This window comes from Phyllostomus hastatus, unplaced genomic scaffold, assembly GCF_019186645.2.
Source record: "Phyllostomus hastatus isolate PE091 unplaced genomic scaffold, TTU_PhHast_1.1 phas_scaffold_93, whole genome shotgun sequence".
NCBI lineage: Eukaryota > Metazoa > Chordata > Mammalia > Chiroptera > Phyllostomidae > Phyllostomus > Phyllostomus hastatus.
The window spans coordinates 40,700,100-40,723,525 of record NW_025334042.1 but is presented as its reverse complement, the minus strand read 5'-3'; the positions used below and the strand labels follow the sequence as shown (position 1 = coordinate 40,723,525).

At 35.1% G+C, this 23,426-nt stretch overlaps 1 protein-coding gene across 4 annotated transcripts in view; it reads left to right on the top strand.

Moving 5' to 3' along the window:
• Positions 1-23,426, top strand: part of PLEKHA5 (pleckstrin homology domain containing A5) — a 201,743-nt gene that overhangs the window by 155,381 nt on the left and 22,936 nt on the right. For 3 of the 4 annotated variants that reach the window (XM_045829211.1, XM_045829210.1, XM_045829212.1), the window contains 3 exons: positions 16,637-16,699; positions 18,427-18,507; positions 18,641-18,790. In XM_045829211.1, coding sequence (XP_045685167.1) covers positions 16,637-16,699; positions 18,427-18,507; positions 18,641-18,790 — 294 coding nt within the window. Of the gene's footprint in view, positions 1-11,528; positions 11,610-16,090; positions 16,127-16,636; positions 16,700-18,426; positions 18,508-18,640; positions 18,791-23,426 lie in introns of all 4 variants that reach the window. The other variant, XM_045829213.1, reaches the window with a different exon arrangement.

Here is a 23,426-nt window from a genome sequence, read left to right as displayed (position 1 = left end):
ATCTCCTAGAAAAGACTGTTTTCATTCCTTGAAAGTAAGGGAAAAGAGAATATCATAATATATTTTCTTCTCAGAATAAGAAGACTGAGCATGATTTTTAGATCTATGTGGCCTTGCTGAACCAAGTATTTGATAATTAGGAGTTCAAATGTTTCCATGAAGTTAAATGTAAATCAAAGTAACAGGTTTCCATAGAAGCTTATTGTAGTCAAACTTCTGGTGTTCACCTGTAAGATACAGAAAGGGCATACTGGTTGTTCTGGTTCCTGTATCCTTTACTAGTTGTTAAATGTTCTTACTAGCACTTCTGTTGGTTAAATTCCCAGTCCAGGCCATAAAATACTGTATTTAGTTAGTATACCTAAAAACTGTACTAACAGTGTCATATACCCCAACTGTATTAAGGAAAACATCTCTCAGAAAATGTTTTATAACCCCATATCTTTGGCACCTATATATCTCCTTCAGCAGGTCTAACACTGGGAGTAGGACCTTCAAGTTTCTTAATCTTGTTGTTTATAAGGGTTTCCACTGATGTCTAGCTCTTGGATGTGATAGCCTGAATAATGATTGCTTGGGCTGAGCAAGGAAATGAGGTCAGGTTTTAGAAACTAGACCAGGAGCTAACGAGAGGAGCTAGGCAAGGCCTCTCCATAGATGAAGATGTGGAACAAAAGCTGGAGCTTTTTTTCCCCCGACTCATATGGCTCAGTAGGTTGAGTGCCAGCCTGAGAATCAAAGGGTCGCTGGTTCAATTCCCAGTCAGGGCACATGCCTGGGTTGCAGGTCAGGTCTCCAGTGGGAGGCTTGCAGGAGACAACCACACACTGCTGCTTCTCTCCCTCTCTCTCTCTCCCTTCCCCTCTATCTATCTATAAATAGTAAATAAATAGTCCTTAAAAATACCTTTGAGCTTTTTTATTAGTCACAAAGGGAAGGTTAATAAGAACAAGGAAATTCCAACAGGTCCTATCCCTTGGTCTGTTTTCCTCTCGTGGATTTTAGCTCTTCCCTCCATCTGTTTCTGTCTTCCTCACTGGCTTTCTTTTTCTAACTTTCCCATGTTAGTGATTGAAGAGTGGTTATGAGGTAATTTGGATGATGTCCCCTTTTTCTTCTGCCTAAAACCTCCCTACCAGTTTTCCATGTTAGGCAATGATAACAGAAAATGAGATGCTAAGACCTGTGCAGGTAGGGATGGACAGAAGGATGGAGAAACTTGGAGTGGTGCTCCACAAGCCTCTGGTAAGCGTGCTGCCTTATGGGTGCACTAATATGCAGCAGCTGCCCGCCCCCACCATTGTGATTATACCACTTCAGTAGCCAGCTACCAGCTTTAAGCATCCCTGCCACAGTTAATTGAGTTTAACTTCTACACTTCAACAAATCTGAGCTTTACTTGCACTGGTACCGCAGCAGGTATTTTTTCATCTTTTAAATATAAAATTGTTTTGTAACATTGAGTGTGCTTTCACAAATTCCCCTTAAAATTATGGTGTTCTGTCTTTACCCCTCTCCCTTCAAGAGTCAATATAGTTAATTGCATCAGAAACGTTTGCATGAGAATGGGAAAGCAAGGGACATACCTCAGTCGGCCACATTATGTTCAGGATTGCCTGTGCTGGCATCATTTAATGACGCTCGTTTGTCTCTACCCAGCTGGAGCTATCTCCCCGCAGCTAGAACATACTTAAGTCATTTCTGAATGTAGCATCAAATAGGATATTCTGTTAACCTAAATATAAAAAGCCAAAGTGAGAGGAAACAAGCATTTCTTTGAGATCAAAAGGAATTGCAATCTAGGGGCACAAATTCAGGCAGAAACCCAAATTGTGTCTTGTTTATAGGGTAATGGCAAGAGTTTTTTTATGAGAAGGGGAAAGTAAATAATAGAAGGAAGGAATTTCTATAGGTGCTAATAAGCTAAGGTATTATTTGGCCATACATAGCGGTGCAACTTCTAAAGAGTGTCCTTAATTTCCAGCCATGGTAGTCAGGATGTGTGCTTTCCTGTTAGCTTTACAAACAATAGTTTGGAATGCAATGTTGGTTTGACTCAGTTTAGAGGTTCTTTTGCCCAGTTCAAAAACATTCCAAAGGCTCAAGGAACAAGAGGTGTGAAGCCTTCCTCTGGGATGACAGCTTCAACTCCAGTCATTTTGGAATGACTTCATTTATATCTGTTTTCTCAATTCTGTAATACCAGATAGCTGAAGGACCTTATCCTTAAATTCTTATGGGGAAGCTGGAAGTTTCTCATGACACATGAGTTTGCCACAGTACACTACAAGGAAAACACAGTTGAAGCATTCCTTTGCTGTTCTTTGTTCCAGGGTTGCAAGAATCAGTAGCTAAATACTTCTATCTTGTTTTAAGTATTGACCATTTATAGGATGGAAAAGAAAATCATTTTTAATAATAACTTCTAAAACTTCTTGAAGAGTAAGCCAAACTTTCTAATTTGCAAAAGTTTTACAGGTAATGTTCAATTTTATGTGATTTTTAAAAAATATTAATATTTTATGAACTGTATACTAAAACTACTGCTGACTTTTGAAAGAAGCCTGATCTTCTGTCCTTGGCTGCTGTCGACATTCCTCATCAGCATGCTTTCTAAACCCTCTCAAGAAACCACAATGAGAAAACTCGATAGACAGGGTCTCAGACCACTTTTAAACATACTAGGCCAAGGAAAATGCTAACAGAAACAGTTAGCTGTGTGTATGTAATTGGTACTGAAAGCATTTGAGGTAAAAATCCAAGGGAACTTTTTTTGTATTTTGTTCTTTGTGTTTGTGAAAAACAGCTTTCCTATAAAGGAAGAAATGCTAACAAGATGATTGAAAAGATTCTTGATGGCTTTCATTGTTCATGTCAATTCAACAACTTCATTTTGCTGAGCTATTAAGCAAGAACCCATTTTCTCTAATATTGCAAGGGGTCCTGGAGCCTCTATTTTCAGGGTGATTGAGAGCTACAAGTGGTAGGGTTTCTAGGTGGTATAGAATAGGCCTTTGGGGGCAGCAAACAAGGAAACTAGAAAATCCAATGTATGTTATTTAACACTTGCTAACCCAAACTAACTATATTGTACATACTTATATTTTCTTATGCCTTGCTATTAGGAATGGTACTGTCTCTCTTTCCCACACACCCCATTTCTCCTTTTTCTGTCTCCCCTTTACTGTGCATATTTGATCACAGAAGTGGGGAGAGGAAGGGATGACACTCAGAAAATTCTAAAGCTGAATGTGACATCATAATGACAGAGCTCTAAGAAGACAGTGGATGGTTTGGAATTTAGAATATATGTCAGTGCTCTGGTCTCTTGGTCTATCCAGTACTTACATGGCATTATCATGGGTACTCCTACTTCTTACCAGGAACTAGTATGTCCCTTTTTGCTATTCTCACCTTTCACGAATCTAACTGTATTATACAAGTGTCTTTTTTCATGATGTTCTCTCATTTGAGCATTCTACTTTACTAGTTGTCTCTTGGTTATTTTTCATATCTAGCTGCTGGGTTTTTCCAGAAAGCAGAACCTGTGGTGTGTGGGCTTGTGTGCAGAAAGTTTACTTTGGGGAGTGATACCAAGGTATGGAGTAAACAGAGTGAGCAAGGAAGGGGGGAATATACTACCAACTGCAGCAGGCCATTGGAGCTTCATCTGACTGATTCTTGTTGACAGATGAATACAGACACTGCAGAATGACCCACCTGAACAATAGAAAAGGGAAGCATTTGGCTTTCATCTTCTGTGGACTGAGGGTCTCCTCTTAAGACTAACTGGCCAGCACTTTGACATTACGCACGTGTGAGCACCCCATGGGTCCAAGACACTTCTCTCTCTGCAGTTTCATTTATATATTTCTAGTTCATTATGGAGCTCTCCATTGGAAGTTCTGCCTTCAGTACATCCCCAACATGTCTAAAATTAAAGTTGTCATCCCTCAAATCCCTAACCAAAGAAATAAAGCAAAAATGGTTCAAAATGCTGGTCACCTTTAGCCTCAGTGATGCAACAGATATTACTTGAACTCGTAATTCTTGGAGAAGAAGCACACCGGGCTTTGAAAAGGATCTAGACTTTTGCCTTAGTGTTTGCTTAGACCTAGACCTCTAAGAAATGTAAGCTCCCAGGGGGAAAGAACAAAGTGAGACCAGTTTTCTCCTCCAGCTACGGCTGGGGACAGCCTGACAGTCTTTCACAGTATGGTTGTCTGACGTAGGAAAAGAAAATCAAGCAGCAGACTACCTGGAAGGACCCAAGATGTGAAGTTCCTTGGCGTCCTGCCTGCTCTTCCACGCTGAGGGGGTGGAGATTATACAGATTTATAAAAGTGGCAGAATTGAATCAGACAGCTTTCTGGAGTTGTAGTAGGTTATAATATTTCATCTGACCAACTCCAGCACGTACTACAGTTAAAAATATCTTGAAACTGCAGTTAAAAGTAGTTCAAAAAGTTTGCTGAGAATGGGAAAATCAGGAGAGTATATACAGCTGTACGAACTGATTATTTTAGCTTAAATGCACGACAGGATACTGCCTGCCACCATAACACATCATGTGTCTGTGAAGCTGCTCGTTACCATTTAGTCACCAAATCTTGGCAGTGCAGAAATTACCTGCCACGTGTCTTTTATCTAACTCAGGAAATGTCACAAACTTTCTATTCTCTACAAAGTCAGGTGTCTTTTGGGTTTGCCATCCAAGCCTTCACTCCACCACCACTGTCCCCCAACCTGTAAACCATTTTCTCCAGGAAGCGACTCACTGTTTCTCAAGCACTTCAAAAGCACACCCATTCTTTGCACTGTGCACCTGTCTGGCATCTGTCCACCCTCAAAGCTTAAATGCTACTTCGTAGTTTTCAAAGCACTGTCATGTACAGTATTCCGCTTTGCTTCTCATCCGTATCCTCACGTGGCCTTCAACCTGTTCTGTTTTAATGACTTTATCCACATTCAGTTTGTCTTAACAACCTAAAATCACAAAGCTAAAATACCTTGTATTCAATGAATTTTCTTTTCTTTTTTTTTTAATCAATTTCCACTTTTTTAGAATTAATAGAGTTGTTCTTATACTTAGAGCAGTTTTGTTTCAGGTTGGGGTCTTTGTTACCTGAGAACTATCAGGTCCTGTTACATACTGGTTATATTTTTATGTAACAAAATAGGAAAAGGAAAATAAAATTTCCCCACCCCCTCCTAAAATGCATAATGTTTATACAGTTCTACTTTGTATTTACAAAAGGAAATATATATTTTAAAGATTTTATTTGTTTGTTTGTTTGTTTGTTTAGAGGGGGGGAAGGTAGAGAGAAAGAGAAGAGGAGAAATAGCGATGTGAGAGAAAAATACCAATTGGTTGCCTCTGGATCCCCAACCAGAGACCAGGACTGCAACCCCCAGGCATGTGCCCTGACCAGGAATCGAACTGACAACCTTTTGCTTTGCAGGACAATGCCCAACCAACTGAGCCACGCTGACCAGGGCAAAGCAAATGTTTTTATAACCCAATTGCTGTAGCTTTTGCTTCTATCTCATTTTTATATATTTTCCAGAAAGTTAATTCAGCAAAGATTTATGGAGCACAGTGTAGGGTAGCATGTCAGTGCTTACAAAGTAAGAATTCTTAAGTAATTTTTAAAAGCCAGGAAGGAAATAAATTTGAGCATAAATGCCAAAAACATTTCTAGGATTGACTTTAAGGGTATGATTATATCTTAACTACTTACATAAGCTGATAAATCTTTGAATGAATGGCAGGAATTCTGCTACTCAGTACCAATTATAACAGTAAAAATACAATTGCTTTTAATAAAATCCAGATTCTTATAGCTAGAAGATATTTTAATTTTTATTTAAAGTTCAGATACATTTTAGAGTAGATACCTATGCCCAGAATAGATATCTTTCTCTTTTTTACTTACAGAGACTTAAGATTTCCGCTTTTGGAATCGTTTGTACCTTTAAAATGATACTGTTAAAACACATGCAAAGAAGAGAAAAATATCACCATTTCAAACATTACATTCACAATAAAGCATTTTTACACAATGGATTTTGAGTTCTTTTAATATTTCTGGTTGCCTCTGTGTGCCAGGAATAAAGATGGTGGCATCAGATAATAATATGACTAAAAGGTAAAGAAACAGAGGTTAAGAATCCTTAAACAAGGAAAATATATCAAGCCACAGAAGTAAAAATCAGATCTGTAAAATTTATCCTGTAGCCAATGGGATTTTTATTTTTAAAAAATACTTAGAAGACCTTTAGATTTTTTAAAAATGGTGAAATTCATTGTAAGTAAATTCTGTAAGTTAGTGATTTGGAAAGACGTTAACTTATTTATACCTTCAAAGTTTTTTTCAAAATATAACACAGGTATATAGCTCACAATGGTGGCTTTAAAATTTTGTTCTGCTGGGTTACGGTAGTTTCATGTTTCTCCATAAGTGGGCTTTATCAGTGTTTCTGAAAGCAGGTTAGAAATGCTTCTTTTTTCTTTCTTTTTTTCTTTTAAGGGAATGTCAGATGTGTTTGATTCCTATAATAATGTTTGTTCCTTTTTAAAAATCTTGTCTTTCTCCCTTAAGAAAATGAGGAAACATTACATAATCTACTACATTTTTTAAAGTACTGTTGATTCCTTCTGAATATATAACATTTGTAATATTTTCCCATTTACTTTAGAAAATATAGGTAAGCATAGTTTATTCTGATTGCTTTAAATTTTTCAAATAGGCCTCAACACTTTGTCTCATTAGTTATAGAGAGACTTATTTACATTCTTCTATTTGAAAAGTCACTTCAAATTTCCCTGCTTGCTGTTTAAGAGTGAGTGGTTTCAATAGGTAGTCATTCAGACCCTTCAATCTCAGGTTCTGGGACTTTCAGATGTGCCTCCAGTGAGAGTGGAAGGCATTTCCATTGTCATTGTCTAAATGACCTGTTTATAAAGACCCTTGCATTCCTCAAAGCTTCACCCCAGGCATGTCAAATTCTTTAGCTTTTTAGTTTTGCCACACATCTTAAGAGTTTATTGATCTACGCAGGAGGACATTCTTAAGAAACGGATTCTTCGGTGATTAGGCTATCATGGGTTTTTGCTATTGTTAAGACAGATTCCCAACTTAAAAATTCTTTTCCTAAGATGTCTTTAAGAACTCGGGAATAGTCCAATTTCCATTTAAATGGAAAATGACAGCACAGCAATGGGTCTTCTCATTGGTTATCAAGGAAGGACAAAAGCTCTATCACATAGATAGAAATCATCTAGGCTGCATCCTCAGAAAAAAAGAAAAAACCCCACAAAGAAGGAAGCTGTCAGCACGGATTCAGAGTCAAGGAAACTCACAAGGCAGAGCTTGAGCAAAGGTTTTCCTCTTCAGGGGATGAGATCCATATTGGGGAAAATTATGCTTATTTTACTGCCCTAGAATTTCTAAGCCTATATTGGATATTTCTATCCAATATAATAGCCACTAACCATATGTTGCTATTTAAGTTTACATTCAAATTAGTTATGTTTTTATAATGGTAAAATTCATTTCCTCTGTTGCAGTGGCCCCACTTCAAAGGCTAAAGGGCCATGTGTGGCTGATGGCTAGAGTGTTGGACTATACCAATATAGAACATTTCTGTCATCACATAAAGTTCTGTTGGACAATGCTATTCTAGATGATTTATTATATAAACTTTTTAAATAGCAATTAAGCCACTGCTTAAGCACTTCTTACACTTAAAGGAAGATTGGAAAATGAATCGCTTCAAAGGATAAATTATATGAATGAACACCTTGGCTCTGCTCTATGTTAATCTCTTTCTCCATCATGCCCTTCCCCCTAAAAATTATTAAGGCACATTTATCTCATGAGTGCAGTATCCTGTTCCTTCTGCATTTGTACCTGGTGTAACTTCTATTGCAATGGAGACTTTGAAACCAATATTTAGAAGTTACTAGAATAATAGAACAACTGGCAATTGGAAATTGGATTCCTGACTAATAACCCAAATCTCCCTTGACTCTGCTGAGTCCACTAATACTAATAATAAGAGGAGTCCATTTATTACCAAAGGATGTTTTATATTCATACTACCCAGTGTACCTCAAAGCTGAGAAAAGAGGCTAGAGTCAAGTATCAGATTTTCTAGGTAGTTTTTCTAAACACTTGGACTTACAGATTCAAGTAAAAATAGATGTTTTTACTGTAAACAAAAATGTGTTGGCATAACTATATTTTTAGGATGTTTCCACTTAAATGTTTCCTTGTTTATTACTAAAGGTAATCATGAAAAGAATGTAATGCCTGAATTATATGTTCTCATTTTTATTATTATAAAATAATGAGCCTTTTATAATTTAGTAATTAACTGAAACCTAAACCTGTACTACCTGTTGCTTCAAAGATGAATTAAAAGCAGGAAGCAAAGCATTTAAACATCCTCCACTTACTAATTAGTCATTCTCTTGCTCTTACTCCTTAAGACTTGTCGGTTGTTAACACCATTATCATAATGTTGTCTAAGATTCTTGTATTCAAACCAGGAGAGGTTTTTTGGATATTCCTTTTTTTTTTTTTTTTCTGTTAAGAACTCAAGCAGGAAATTCCAAGGAGCTCATGGAGCATTATGTATGTCCCCCTGCATCTGCCTTTCCTCGGATTGTCTTATCCCATCTCTTCAACTTGAGTGAAACAACATCCCAAGGAGTATGTGAGCTGATAAAAATTATGTTCAGCTTACTTTTAACACCTTGAGAACATCATAGTTTACTACTTTTGTTTGTTTTAAAACAAATTTTTATTTATTTATTTTAACTATATTTTATTGATTACACTATTACAATTGTCCTTCTTTTCCCTCCCTTTTATTCCCCTCCCCATCCTGCACCCCACTCCACCCCCCACCCCCCGCCACCAGCATTGCCCACCACCCACCTTTATTCATGTCCATGGGTTGGACATAAGTTCTTTGGCTTCTCTATTTCGTATACTATTCTTAACCTCCTCCTATCTCTTTTGTACCTACCGGTTAGGCTTCTTACTCCCTCCCTGTACCTTTTCTTCCATTCTTCCCTCACCCCCTCACCACTGCTAATCCTCCATGTGATCTTCATTTCTGTGATTCTCTTCCAGTTCTAATTGTTTGCTTATTAGTTTATTTTAGGTTTTTGTTGTGTTTTAAGTTCAGTTGTTGATAGTTGTGAGTTTATTGTCATTTTAGTGTTTGTAGTTTTGATCTTTTTTTGCATGACTTTGAGATACTATACAGTTAGTATAATTTAGACACTATTTTTTAAAAGATTTTATTTATTTATTTTTAGAAAGAGGGAAAGGAAAGGAGAAAGAAGGGAAGATAAACATCAGTGTGTGGCTGCCTCTCTCATGCCCCCAACTGGGGACCTGTCCCACAACCCAGGCATGTGCCCTGACTGGAATTGAACCAGCGACCCTTTGGTTTGCAGGCCAGCACTCAATCTGCTGAGCCACAGCAACCAGAGCTAAATATTATTTTTTATTTCAGTTTTTCTGTTCCTCAACTAGTTGCTTTTGCAATGATCCCTTCTCAGTGACTTAATGCTTAATGGTGTTTTATATGCAAATTAAGCAGGTATTTTTAAATCACACAGGGCTTCCCTATATATACATGCATATTTACCTCTCAAAGTATTTCACTTAATAAATCAGGCTTCATTACCCTTCTACAGAAATCATATTGCCCCTTTTCCTTTTAAATACATTTTTAAAGTAAATTTTTTAGACCTAGAGTATGAACATTAATCTGTACCATATGGAAGCTCCTCGTAAAGGAGTGAACCATGTTGACAGAACTAGCCTTTGACACAGTGGCCCATTTGTAGTGCCAGATACCCGAGACTCCATGGGAAATCTCAGTTTGACCTTGAGTGTCCTTTACATTTGGATACTGTCTCATCTCCATTACTTCTTAAACACTTGTACTCCTGACCTCCACTCCCCCAACCCCACCCTCAATAATTTCTGAGTCGTGTACTCTTCTGTCTAATGTCCATGGCATGGTGCTGAAAAATAACAAGTACAGCTGAGATGGCTTTGAAAATTAAAATTTAAAAATACCAAAAATAGGTAGAGACTTAAGCTACTTATAATATATCTGTAGTTTTCTATTTATAAATTATTTTCCAACACTGCAAAAAAATTATTCTGTACTGCATACCAACACATTTGTTTCCTGTGTGCATGGCATGTGATCCACAAATGCCCTGGTCCCTTATTCGATCTCATTGGAGGCAAGAAAAGAAGTTTGAGACTAACTAATGTGTAGATTTGAGTTCCACTGGTAAGTAGAAGCCCTAGTTTGGCTCATAGGTAGATGTGTAGATTTGTAATAAAACTTTTAAAGAGTGGCTTAACCAGTCACAGGAAATTTCTAACTTGATAACCAAAACCAGTTTTATTTATATGAAACATTGGTAACTAGACTGAAAATAAAATTGTCTACATACACAGTTTTTAAGATTTATTTTATACTCATGTGTTTATTAATCTTAAGATTAGTAAATTTCTGTTGTAGATATAGCTGAATCAGTAAAGTACCATTTGTTAACCATGATAGAAATGCCTATTTTCTATCATATGGAGGATGAAATTATGTAAACTGAATGTCTCAAATTACAATTTTAAAGACTTGTCTGTTTACAAATGGTGCAAACTCCGTTGGCCTTTTACTCTCTATATATATCGTGGTCATTGTTTTTTGAATGCTGTAATTCTTGAGTCCAGAGCCTGCTAAAACAAATATTTTTCTAGAGGCAGTAATTAAGTACAACACAGCTGGAAATGTGAAACATGGTTTCAGCCTTTTTAAGAGCTAGGGAGATGCACTAAGTCTTTGCTAAGTAAAACAGTCTTTGTAGTTTGCTCATCTGTGAAATAATTCTACATGTGGTATTAATTACACTGTGAGATAATAACAAGTAGGGTATATGTAAATGTCTGTCAAGATTAACTTTAATAAAATGTGAGTATCTTAGTGACAAGCTATATTGATTATTATATTATAAAATTTTTAGTATTTGTAGAGAACCAGTTTTTTTATTTGCCTTATAAAGAACTGAATATGATTTTAAGCTTTTTTACTGATTAAGTAATCAATTAAATGAGGCTGTGTTTCTCTTTTTTATGTTCATTGGTTGTCACCCTCTAGTTTACCTTTTGGATCGTGATGCTTTATCATCTATTCTAATACATGTAGGAGTATTCATTATTTGATTGCATTGATTTTATTTATGAAGTAAAACCTAGATACAGCAATTTTGTCGTTAGTGAATTTTCTTTATACAACCTTGAATGTACATTACAGCATTAATGCTTGTTCAGAATGACTTACATAAGGTAGATCTGTGCATCTTTGGGGTAAAATGTAAACAGCTGCACTATTGGGAACATATTCAAGTAGAGGCTATATTTACAGTGTCGTCTTTCAAATCTAGCTATGCTGTAAACTGACGTTTGCTGTATGCTCCTCCTGATTTGAAATAGATGAAAGAGAATGAACCTATTATCACCATGGTTCACACAATGATTGAGAACTCGGCGCTAAGACCCCAACTGTACCAGCAAGTAAGGTCTTGGACAGTGAATGATACTGCTTTATCATCTGCAAAACCCCTCAGTGACAGTTTTGGTTTACCCTCAGAGTTACTCATGACATTAGTGTTTTTCTTACTCCATTTTTTGTTTATGTCTATTTGGAAAAATGCAATTCATCCTCGCTTTACAAGATGCTGCAGTATTCTTAGCATGGCTTCGCTGAACATTTTGCTGTTGAATATTAAGTGTGCCATTTTCCTGAAGTTTTTGTGCCTGAAGTTCTTGTGCAGAGTATTTGATTGATATGTACTTGGAGGTCTGCAGTATATTTGCAAAATTTTTAGTAGATTGCCATTAATTTTGATTAACTGGAAAAGCATTATAACTGATTTTTAGAGAAAACTAAAGGGTTTTTTTCCCATTGAGGGGCAGCCCCCTCCCCCCCCCAATAAACCTCCACGATCTATTAGGAATAGATGATATTTGTATGGGAGTTCTTTAAATCTCATTTCTGTACTGTGGTATGGTAAAACCCATTCTTGTGAAGTTATCAAGATAGGTCATATCTTTCCTCATTCTTTTCCCTAACTCACAATATGTACCATGAGTTGGCTGGCTTTCTTTTAGGGCCTGAGTAATCTGCAGATCTGCAAAAGAAGTCATTTTATACATTCCTATCCCAGTTTTTTTGTATTTCATGGTCTAAATGTTCTTAGCTGTGTGTTTTGCAACATCAGCTTCTTCCACCTCAACACTCTCACAAATTACTGTGGCCTCTGGCCTGTTACAGTTACTTAAATTGTACAGAAGAAGATATTAACTAACATGAAAAATGAATATATGTTTTGGTGAAAATATGTAAAATTGTTTTTTGTTTGGTTTTTTAAAGCACCTTGAGGTCACACTGGCTTTAAAGGCCTCTGGTTTGCATCAGTCGCCTTGGGGTCTGTCATCCTTTGCAGCTGTGAGGTTGAAGCAGCTGGGGGCAGGGTGACTCATTTCTGAGCACAGTTTTCAAAACATTTAAAGTACATTTTATGAGTGAGCAGTTTTTCTTTTGTAAGAAGGAGATAAAATATTAAATATTTAAAGTTAAACAGCTTTACTTTTCAAAAGAAAATGTAATCTTTCAATTCTTAGAGTCACCAGATTATAGGATCTTGACAATGCATTCCAAAATACTACACTGAGAACCTTAATACCTGTTCTGGAATTAATAACCTTTCTCAGTGTCTAAAGCTCTCAGTTTATTGTTTTATATAATGCTAAATTGATATGAGATCAAAGCCATTTTGTTGTAATAGGTTATGTTTTCATTTTGTACGTTTTGAATATTTTTAATAAGAGTGCTAGCCTGGGTGTTCTGTTTCATTTGGTTTGGTATTTTTCTTTTTTATATTGATTACTGACCAGCATTGATGATGCAAACATCCTGCTGATTGAAATTCCTTGGTCACATTAAAAGTTTTCATTGGAGTGTTGTTGGTTTTTTTTAATGTGAAGATATCAGAGACTGCTCTTACAACATCACTGACCTTGAATACTGAAAGAGCAGTAGGTTTATGTAAATATTTTCTTATTAATACTCAAAAAAAAATAAAATTGTACACAACAGGAAGATCTGAGTGTCCAATATCAACAGCCATGACTTGGGTGTGAAATGAGCAAACAAATCAGTGTTGGCTTTCAGCGCTGTTGAGTCTAGAGAGTCTTCCAGTGACTTTTTTTTTTTTTAATCGGCCACTGGTAAAGTATTTAATTTTTGAAGGGCATTGCTGATGAATAAAAGTTAGAGTCAGACACATTTCTTAAAATGTGTTTATAAATTTGCATAAATTGAAATCGGATTTTTTTCTCCAGGTTTCCTTTATCATGTTATTATCCAAAGAAAAACTTGATCAAATTTTATATTCAACATAGTTGTGTTTTTTCTGACATTGCATCTCAATGCTGTGTTTTTTCTGACATTGCATCACAATGCTGTGTTAATAGTCCTGAAATTTTGCTGAAAATACAGTGACAATATAATGTCTGATGACCTGTTGGTCTGAATCACATCGTTTCAGGTTTGCTTTAGGAGGACCTTTATGCTTGCATTATCTTAGAAGAAGAAATTACCTAGTCAGTAATTATCTTAAAATTGGTCAAATGAATAGTACCTAAAGTTAAATCAAACAAATGCAAAGGAAATAAGCATCAAGTTAAAAAAATTCCTCTGCATGTATTAATCATCCTGCCACTTTTCATAATTACATTTTTCTACCAGTTTTTGTAATATAGTTAATCAGTGATATTAATCACCTGATAGGTAATTGTTTTAAAAGACACAGACTAACATTAACAAATACAGCTTTGTGAGTATTTTTGAGTCCACATAGGATATAATGTCCAATTTTATCCAATTTGTCCAAAATTTTTCCTTGGAGAATGTGTGTATGTGTATCTCATATTTAGAAAGGGATACCATAGAAAGTTTAATTTTAATGAATAAAACTAATTTTGTTTTAACCTAATGCCAAGCCAGTTTTTAAAAAAGGTTATTAGATACCTTATTAAAAAGTTCTGTCTAAATAAAATATAGCACATATTTTTATACAGTCAGTCAGGTTTGATAATGTATTTCCCTAATTATCTAACTTCTACATAGCCATTTTATTTGCTTTTTGTAGTGTTGCTGAAGTACTCAAGCCCAGAATGTTTGGGGTGGGGGGTTGCTAAAGATGAATGTGAAAAAGGATAAAGTGTTGCTGTGAAACATTTTATACAGAACTTGAGTTAATCACAATATTTATGAAATTACTAGAAGGATTTTCATATTGACTAAATAGCAACTTTTTCAATTCTAGGTGGAAATTGTTTAATAATCTATATCTTTATTAAGAAAAGCCTCAGTAATAATTATCAGTAATGAAAATAGGCCATGCTTAAAAGTTAATTATTTAAAGAATAATCTTGTTTTCTTATACTCTTCTGACAGGTAAAACAGTATATGGTAAAAGGTTGATTTTTAAGATTTTTATTAGCTTGTATCTAGTAATGAATATATTGAATAATTTGATAAAAGATTTATATAAATTTTTAGTGGTACTAAAAATTAAGGTACAACATAATTTAATTTGTGTAAATAATATATATCTATAAAGATATGTCACTCTAAAATTATAACTATATAGTACATGTTTTCTTTTTTACAATATGCCAACCGATAATGAAAATGAATACGCAGTTTAGATTCCCTAAATTATACCAATACCTTAATATTTATTATGGATTACTAAATTTTTATTTTAAATTACTAGTCTTTTTTCTGTTAAACCTGGGATATAGGATACAATTCATATTTCAGTCTAGATGTAGCACTATCCACTAGTTACGTTCAAATTACACATTTCATAGTTTAGTAAAGCTGTTTTGCATTTAACTTTAAATATTAAATAAGCAAGGTATATTTGAACATTTAGTAGCTAAAGGCTTTATATCTTTCTTATAAATGAGAAAATCTGATTTTGTCATTTTACAATTTTTATCATGGATCTAAGCACTTAACATTTATTTTTCATTACTTTTTTTTTTTTCAGATAGGAGTATAAATTGTTTTCTTAGACTGGGTTTTTTAACAGAGAATAATTGACACCCCTGAGGACATGTTCGGTGATCTTTATTTTAAAATAGTGCACAAGTATTCTGACTTTTGTCATTAAATTCATTTTTCATGTGATGTTCGTTTCTATGAAAGTTTTACAGTTAATAATCACCATGCTTAAACAGTTACAGGCTCATTTGCATGAGGTACATGGAAGTCATGTCTTGAAATGAAACTCGGAATTCCAGGGTTTATTTTTGTGTTTGGAATGCTTACATGTTTAACTTAACTGATTCCCATATTTCTAGATCCACTCAAAATTATCTGCTGTTTAAATTATGCCTCCTTCTACAGATGTAACTGTCAAACAGTTTTTTAAAGAAAGGGCATATGTAGTTAAAACTTATATGTTCTTATTACAAATCTGCATGTATATATATAAATACAAATTTCTAATTTAGAATGTAGTTGGGATACACTATTCCCATCCCCAGTTTACAAAAAAGAGTACAATCAGTAAACATGCAGTGAGCCCCTACTAAAATTTTCCTACTATGTGTTTGTTACTTTCTAGCAGTCAATATAAAGTCACAAAACAAGAAGGGTGGTGATGCTGCCTGCAGAGGCTCTGGTGTGGTCTGTGGTATAACAGACGGGGTGGCTAGGGAGACCCTGGTGAGCACAATCAGAAACGAGGATTCATTCGACCAAAAGATATTTGGAATAAGCTGAAGAAATGATGTTTTAAATACACCAAATAATCATTCTTTACAATATAATAAATCAAATGCCGTCAATGAACACATATAAGCCTTTTATGAAATTTGACTATCCATAATTTATAATAACATGGGCTTTCAGTTTTGAGGTTTTGAATGCTTTTCCTCTTTTTCAATTAAACCCATACTTTTCCTCCATTATCTTTTAGTTCTTAAGACAGAAGAACAAGATAAGTCTATATTGTGTATGTGTGTTTATATATTATGTATATGTATACAATATGTTACAGGCTTTGTTAGTAAAATTGTACTAAGATGTGTCGACATTTAAGTGTACACATACACAGTTGTGTGATTATGTGTATACTGTGAAGGACAGTTTTGACTGTTGAACTATGCCTGATTCAAATATTTGATTCAGTACAGTTGCTACGATTGTATTTGTCAATTTTCATTAAAATGTGTGTCTTACAAATGGAAAATGTGAGGTGCTGTATAATTTTGTTTGACCAGCTTATTATTTTGTTTGATAAGCTGAAGTTAACATCATTCTTAATGTATCCTGCATATTGTATCACTGTTAAATATTTTTTTCTATTTTTTTGTAATGATCTGTGTTTGAATTAAACTCCTGAAATATAAGAATCATTAAAATCCCATTTTATTAGTTATATAAATCTAAAATATTAACTATAGACTAAAATATATTCTTAAATATTAATTTTAAAGTTGCTTTGTGCCATTTTTCCTTGTAGCTGTCACAAGATGAATGCAGAGGCACATTGTACAAATACAGACCTGACGAAGTTGATATTGATGTAAGTTTCCGTGTGCTGGATATTGTCAGTGCTGTCGTGTTTTCTGCCGAAACCAAGTAAAAGGAGCATGACAAAAACTTCCCCTTCCTCCTCTGCCCTCCAAAATGATATCAAATGAATTAGCATTTTCAAATTTTGCACTTAGATCCAATTAAATGCCAGGTCCCCAATCTATTCTCTGCCCACCCTCACCCCCATAGTTAATAGCTGAATATACTAAGGGTCACACAAATGAAAGTAAAAGACTATTTTATTAAAAATTATATAGGTCTAGAGATAAAGTAAAATAGTCCCAATCTTTTGGAGAAAATATCAGCCTCTACAAATTTCATCACTTTTTTACTACTTAAATTTAGTACTTTATAATCATATTTTAGATCGGTGACTTGTTATGCATTCTTACTTACATCTCATTCTTCCCGAATTCCCCTGATTTTATTCATTGAGTTTTACTTCTTTTTCACTTCAATATACTGTAGTCTCCCCTTCTCTGGTTTTGCTTTGTGCACTTTCAGTGACCTGCAGTCAGCCATGGTCCACAATGTTAAGTGGAATATTCCAGAAATAAACCATTCATAAGTTTTAGATTTCATCCAATCCAAGCATTATGATGAAATCTCACGCCATCCCACCTGTCTTGCCTGGGTGGTGACTCATCCCTTTGTCCCGCATCTCCTCCCCGCTGCATGCCCTCCCCGGCTGCTCATCGTCACTTTGTACCCTTCTCAGTTATCAGCATTGAATGTTTTGGTATCACAGTGCTTGTGTGCAAGTGACCCTTATTTTAGTAATGACCCCAAAGCTAAAGAACAGTGATGGCTGTCAATTCAGTGAGGCTATAAAGTGTATGTGTGTGTGTATGCAGGAAAAAAACCACAGTATACATGGGATTTGTTGCTATCTGTGGTTTCAGGCATCCACTGGGGGTCTTGGAACCTTTGCCCCATGGATAAGGGGAGACCACTGTGTTCCATCTGGTGTGTCTTGAGTTGTATCTAGCAAAGATAATGGAGTTACTTCAATAGATAAATGAAGTAAAATCTCATATTTCTTCCTGACTTGTCCTTATGCAGTAAAGTTCAAGATATATTTGCATTTTGGCCAGGTTTTTATTTTCAGACGTGGAGAACTGGTTTATTATAGCATTGAAATTTTATTAGAGTATACTCTCATATTTTCATAATCTAAAAAATGAGGTAGTACCATGAATCTAAAACATTAAAACTACTGAGTGATTTTTCTCCACTAGTAGTATTTTTATTTTTATTATTTTAATTAGAAGGAATCTTTTGTTAATATTTTTTTCTAAGAACATGAGCATAATTTTTAGAATAGAGCAACAGAATCTACTTGGTGTTTTAATGAAGGTCTGCATATATTATCGCTTAAACTCTATTCAGCAGTTTGTGGGGGGGGATCTTAACCATGTTGAAATGATTTGTTTAAAGCATGAGACTGCTTGATTACTATTTTGAATTATGTAGGTTCAATAGTATGGCTGAAAAACTTTCACTTTATGTGCATGATTTTGAAGCATTCTATCTATAAGCTATGTTTACATTTTTATTTTACTCATTAAAATAAAGATTGACATAATTAGGTATTCCATAGCCATTTTAAATGTGTGTTCTTGTTACAGGCACCTCCACTTACATAAGTGATGACTAACCACTCTTCAATTACAAGGAAAAGTTTGCTAACAAAAAATATTTTCTCTTATAACCTAGGCCAAGTTAAGCCGTCTGTGTGAACAAGATAAAGTGGTACATGCTCTGGAAGAGAAACTTCAGCAGCTCCACAAGGAGAAAGTAGGATAATTATGTTTATTATCTACAACTGATGTTACTTGATATGATTATTATCAGGCCACTGATAACTGAAGTAAAAAAGAATTAATTTGATGATGCAGAACATTAAATGTAATTATTTTTATTATAATAGTACACGCTTGAGCAAGCTTTGCTGTCGGCGAGCCAGGAGATAGAAATGAATGCAGATAACCCAGCGGCCATTCAGACCGTGGTGTTGCAGAGGGACGACTTACAAAACGGACTGCTCAGCACCTGTCGAGAGCTTTCTCGAGCCACTGCCGTAAGTAGCAAATACTTTTTCCCTAGTAAGACTCACTGAAATATTACACAGTTTTATATTTCTGTTTAATTGGGCTATTTTTAGGGTTGTTCTTTATTACAAAAAGAAATTAATTTGTTATTAATATCAAAAATAAAGGGTGGTCTTGATTTCTCTAATTAGCAGGCATTTTTTGGTCAAATAGCTGTTTTACAAGAGAGACTCCTGTTAATATATAATGCAAATGAAAAATTCTTAAATAGGTTAAAATTTGTTATATTAGGAAAACAAATATTATTTGGATTTTAGGGGAGTTAGGATAATTTTGAGAAGGTGGTTATTAGGTTCACTTAACCAACCCTTTCAATAAAAGGCACCTGTGAAATGCTTTTAAGAAGCTGTCAACATTAAGTTTCATAGCTGCAGTGTGATCTAAGTTTAGATGATAGGTTTGAGTGAGAAATATAATTAGCAGAACCTTTTAACCCACAGTCATGTCACTTTATGTAGAGTCACTTGGGATTACCAAATCTAAAAGTCTTATTTAGAGTTCATAAATCGTTTTATGAGTTTAAACAGTCTGCTTTAGATCCTGTGATGTAGTCATCTCAAAACATAGTAAGAGCACCTGCCCAAGCAGCCCTTTGAAAGACAAATCCTCACAAAAACCACCTGTTAAAGAAAATTGCTAACACACTCTTGTCTGTAGCTTCAGTGAGCTCTTAGAGAGCAGCTACCTTTTCAGAAGGTCCACAGGCATTAATGTTTAACTAAGAGAGGTCTTTCCAAGCTGGCAAAATACCAGAATCTCAATGTGACTTCTCAATTCTAACCATTAAAATAATATTCCAAACATGAGCTATTTCTAAAGGAATATAGCATGGTTTTAAATAGATCAAAACTTAGATTTTATGATTCTTACATACCCTATATCTAATATTCTTATTCCTGATTTTGAAATAGTTACCTCATTTAGTCTCTTATACTGTGATGTTCATAGATTTTTTTGAAGAATTAATATCCTTTCTATTGTTATCTCCTTGAAACCAGAACCAAATCTCATTCATCTTTGTAGCTCTGGCATCCAGCATTATAGGATGTGCATTAAAAATATGATGAATCCTGGCTGGAGCGGCCTCAGTGGATTGAAAGGACCAGTTTGACTCCCAGTCAGGGCACACACCTGGCTTGCTGACCAGGTCCCCAGTAGGGGGCACTCGAGAGGCAACTACACATTGATGTTTCTCTCCCTTCCCCTCTCTCTAAAAATAAATAAAAATATTTTTTAAAAAATGAAATAAAAATGTGATGAATGAGCCCTGACTTGTGTGGCTCCATTGACTAAGTGTCATCCCGCAAAGCAGAAGGTGGCCGGTTAGATTCCTGGTCAGGGCGTGTGCCAGCAGCAAATGATCAGTGTTTCTCACATCGATTTTTCTCTACCCTCTTTCTTCTTCTCTTTCCCTCTCACTAAAAATAAATAAATAAAGTCTTTTTGTAAAAGTCTGATGAATGATTGGACTAAGTGACTTGCCCAGCATTACAAAGCTAATAAATGCTATACTCCAAAGACAAATCTGTATCTTCTAACCATAGTCCTGAAGACTTAGATCTACATGGATCTGAGTATCCGTTTTCTGGTTGTTATCCTATATAATTACTTTCATGAGTGTTTTGCCTTTACCTTCAGCATTACTCAATGACCATTACAACCCCTCAGTATGTTCTTCTAAGACATATCTTAATAATAGAATACAGACTATGTTATTCATGCCTTTATGTGAACTTACTCATATTTGCAGCTCAAGGCTACAAATGATGCATAACATCTGGGTACATGTTGGGTACTCAGTGGATGTTGAATCTATTTAAATTTGAATGAACATTTATGCAAGCAGAATCTCAGAGGAGTCTGCTGATTCTCTCACAGTTGATTCAGGACACTGGTTCAGATCCAAGTTCTGAGGTGTAAGAGACACAATAACACCAGAGGTATAACATCAACGCATCCCCAGATCAAAGCTTGGCTTCAGAGAATATCCCCTCACCTGGTTGGCCACTAAGGTACATAAAACCAGGATTAACACAAGGTAAACATGTAAAACGATATTCCCTTTAAGTTTTATTTAATTTTTAAAACCATCTTTCTTCTCCATAAGCCCCATCCATTCAACACACCCACATGCTTTAAGCACATAGTGCCTTTGTGTTCTGTCCTTGCCTTCAGTTTATCTAAACCCAATTAGAGAGAAAGGTTATTAAAACAGTTCCACCTTAAAATTTTTCAGTGTGTAACTCTCAGTTTGGGGTCTGTTCTGCAAGCAGAGCCTGAGATGAAATGGGTTCAGAAAGCATTTTGGGAAGATGATTTCAGGAGTGTGGAGGGTGAGACAGGGCGAGGGTAAAGCTGATAAAGGTTTCACTGCTGAGTTGGTTACCATTGTGGGCAACGGGGTTTTTGATTCCACTGAGGACTCTGAGAAAATGTGTAGAATGCTTCAGAATTCCCCAGTGAGAGGCTTGCCAAGGTGACATGACTAATGAGGAGCAGAGGCAGCACCTAAGTCAAGGATTTAATTCTAGGGCTTCTATACTTTCTGCTCCACTTCACTGTGCAGGCCCGTGTACTTTCTGGAACTTAAAATTTTCTTAATCAAAAGTCTGAAATTGGAATTTCAGACCTCAGAAAGCAAATATAAAGGCCCCCAATCATCCTGAATCATGTGAGGTCTTAAGCATTTATCCACTGTAAAATAATATCAATATATGAAATAGTAATAATCATGAATATTTATGGAGCAGTTATTAGGTACCAGGTTCCATTATAAGCGCTATACATGGACTTAATCCACATAATACCCCTTAGATGTGGGTGCTGTTATAGTGTGTTAAAAGTGAAAAACTGAGACACAGGCTTCCCGGGGTTACATGGTGAGTAAGTATTATGTAGACTTCCGTTAAACTTATTTGTACTCTAAACTGCATGCTTCGATAGATAGGAGGACCATGAGTAAGTGGAGATTTGGGGCTAAAGTGGGTAAACTAGGTTTAGAATTGTACACTTGAAGGGGCACGGAACCTGGGTAAATGAACCACCTTGGGGAGAAGCTTACACTACTTGACTTTATGTAGTCATTTTCAGTGTAATAAAGAGCTGCTGAGAATTGTGGTTACAGCAAAGTGTGATTCCTTATAGTAGACCTGTTGACATCCATGAAATGTCATGGAACATCCTTGGAAAGATTTTAAGACATATTCTAAATTTTCTGGTTATTTCATAATTACAAAACAACATTCCCCAAAAAGAGACAGCCCGATGTGATACGCCTCCTGATGTGCTGCCCAAGAACGTACCTGGCAACACTCCCCAACGTATGTTTGCCAGAAAATCAAATCTGACTCTCAGGAACCTCCATATATAACTACAAATTTATAGGAAATAAAGGAAACAGAAGAGTATGCTAAGCAATACCATAGGAATTCAATTAGCAAAATCGAGAATAGGAGAAATTCTAGAGAAAAAGGGGTCCATTTTCTTCAACAAATAAGTAGCAAGGGGATGGAGGGGGAGGAAGGGGTTGTAATTAAAAATACTTTCAAAGGGTTAGATATTATTGATTTAAAAATTAAGAATATTTTTTCTCATTTTGTTTTTTTTATTTAGAAATACATACTGAAGTATTTATAGATTTCAAAATGATAGTTTCATAATCCCACAGGGATAGAATATGGGTGTTACAGATGGAATCAGATTGGCTATGTGTTGATAACTGTTGAATTCAGTTCTGTGGTTGGTGGGCACTAATTTTGTGTGTATTTAGAAATTTCTATCATGTGTGTCTGAGAAAAATTAAAAGATAATCCACACAAATGTTAACAAGTATGTAGCATAGTAATGTCCTTTTTTTAGTCTTTTCCTGTGTTCCAGCGTTTCTACTTTTATAATTATAAAAGTTCATTATATCTAAAATTGTATAGTAAGAAGTAACCACTTCCTTTGAGATAGAATATAGTTTTGTTTCAAAGAGAAAATTAGAGGGAAAACTAAAGATATACATTAAAGATATAAATAGCCAAAAAGTAGAAGTACTGTAATTATTACCATAAGCTAGAAATTTAAAACATAGGTAGCTCTGTAACTGTGGCTGATTTAATTGATCTTCTCTCTATGCAGTTTCAATTTGGTCCCTCTTAAACGTCTTTTTAGGTTTAAAAAACACCACCATAGTCATTATTAGTATAGTAAGGTGTGTCATGTTGTAAGTAGTGGTTTTTACTTGAGATGCAGTTATGTTATAAGGCAAGTATAAAGTCATAGAAGACAAATGCTCTTTTTTAAAAAGAATTATTGAAATAACTAAGCACTTTTTAAAAATCTGTGCCAAGAAATTTTTACATCCTGAAAGTAAAAATGAAATCAGATTAACTTTATTTTAATTGATCTTTTAAAAAGCAGTTGTTTCTAATACCCACTTAACAGAATTGTTATGGTTAGGTGGTAGTGATTTCAATTTTCAAAAGATTTAATGATTTTTTTCTTGCCAATAACTTTCAAAATATAACGCTAAGTTTAAATATTGCAATGCTTTAATTTTCCAAGAGTTAGTAGTGGACATTAATCTGTAATATTTAAAATTGAAAAGAGTTATTTGAAGAT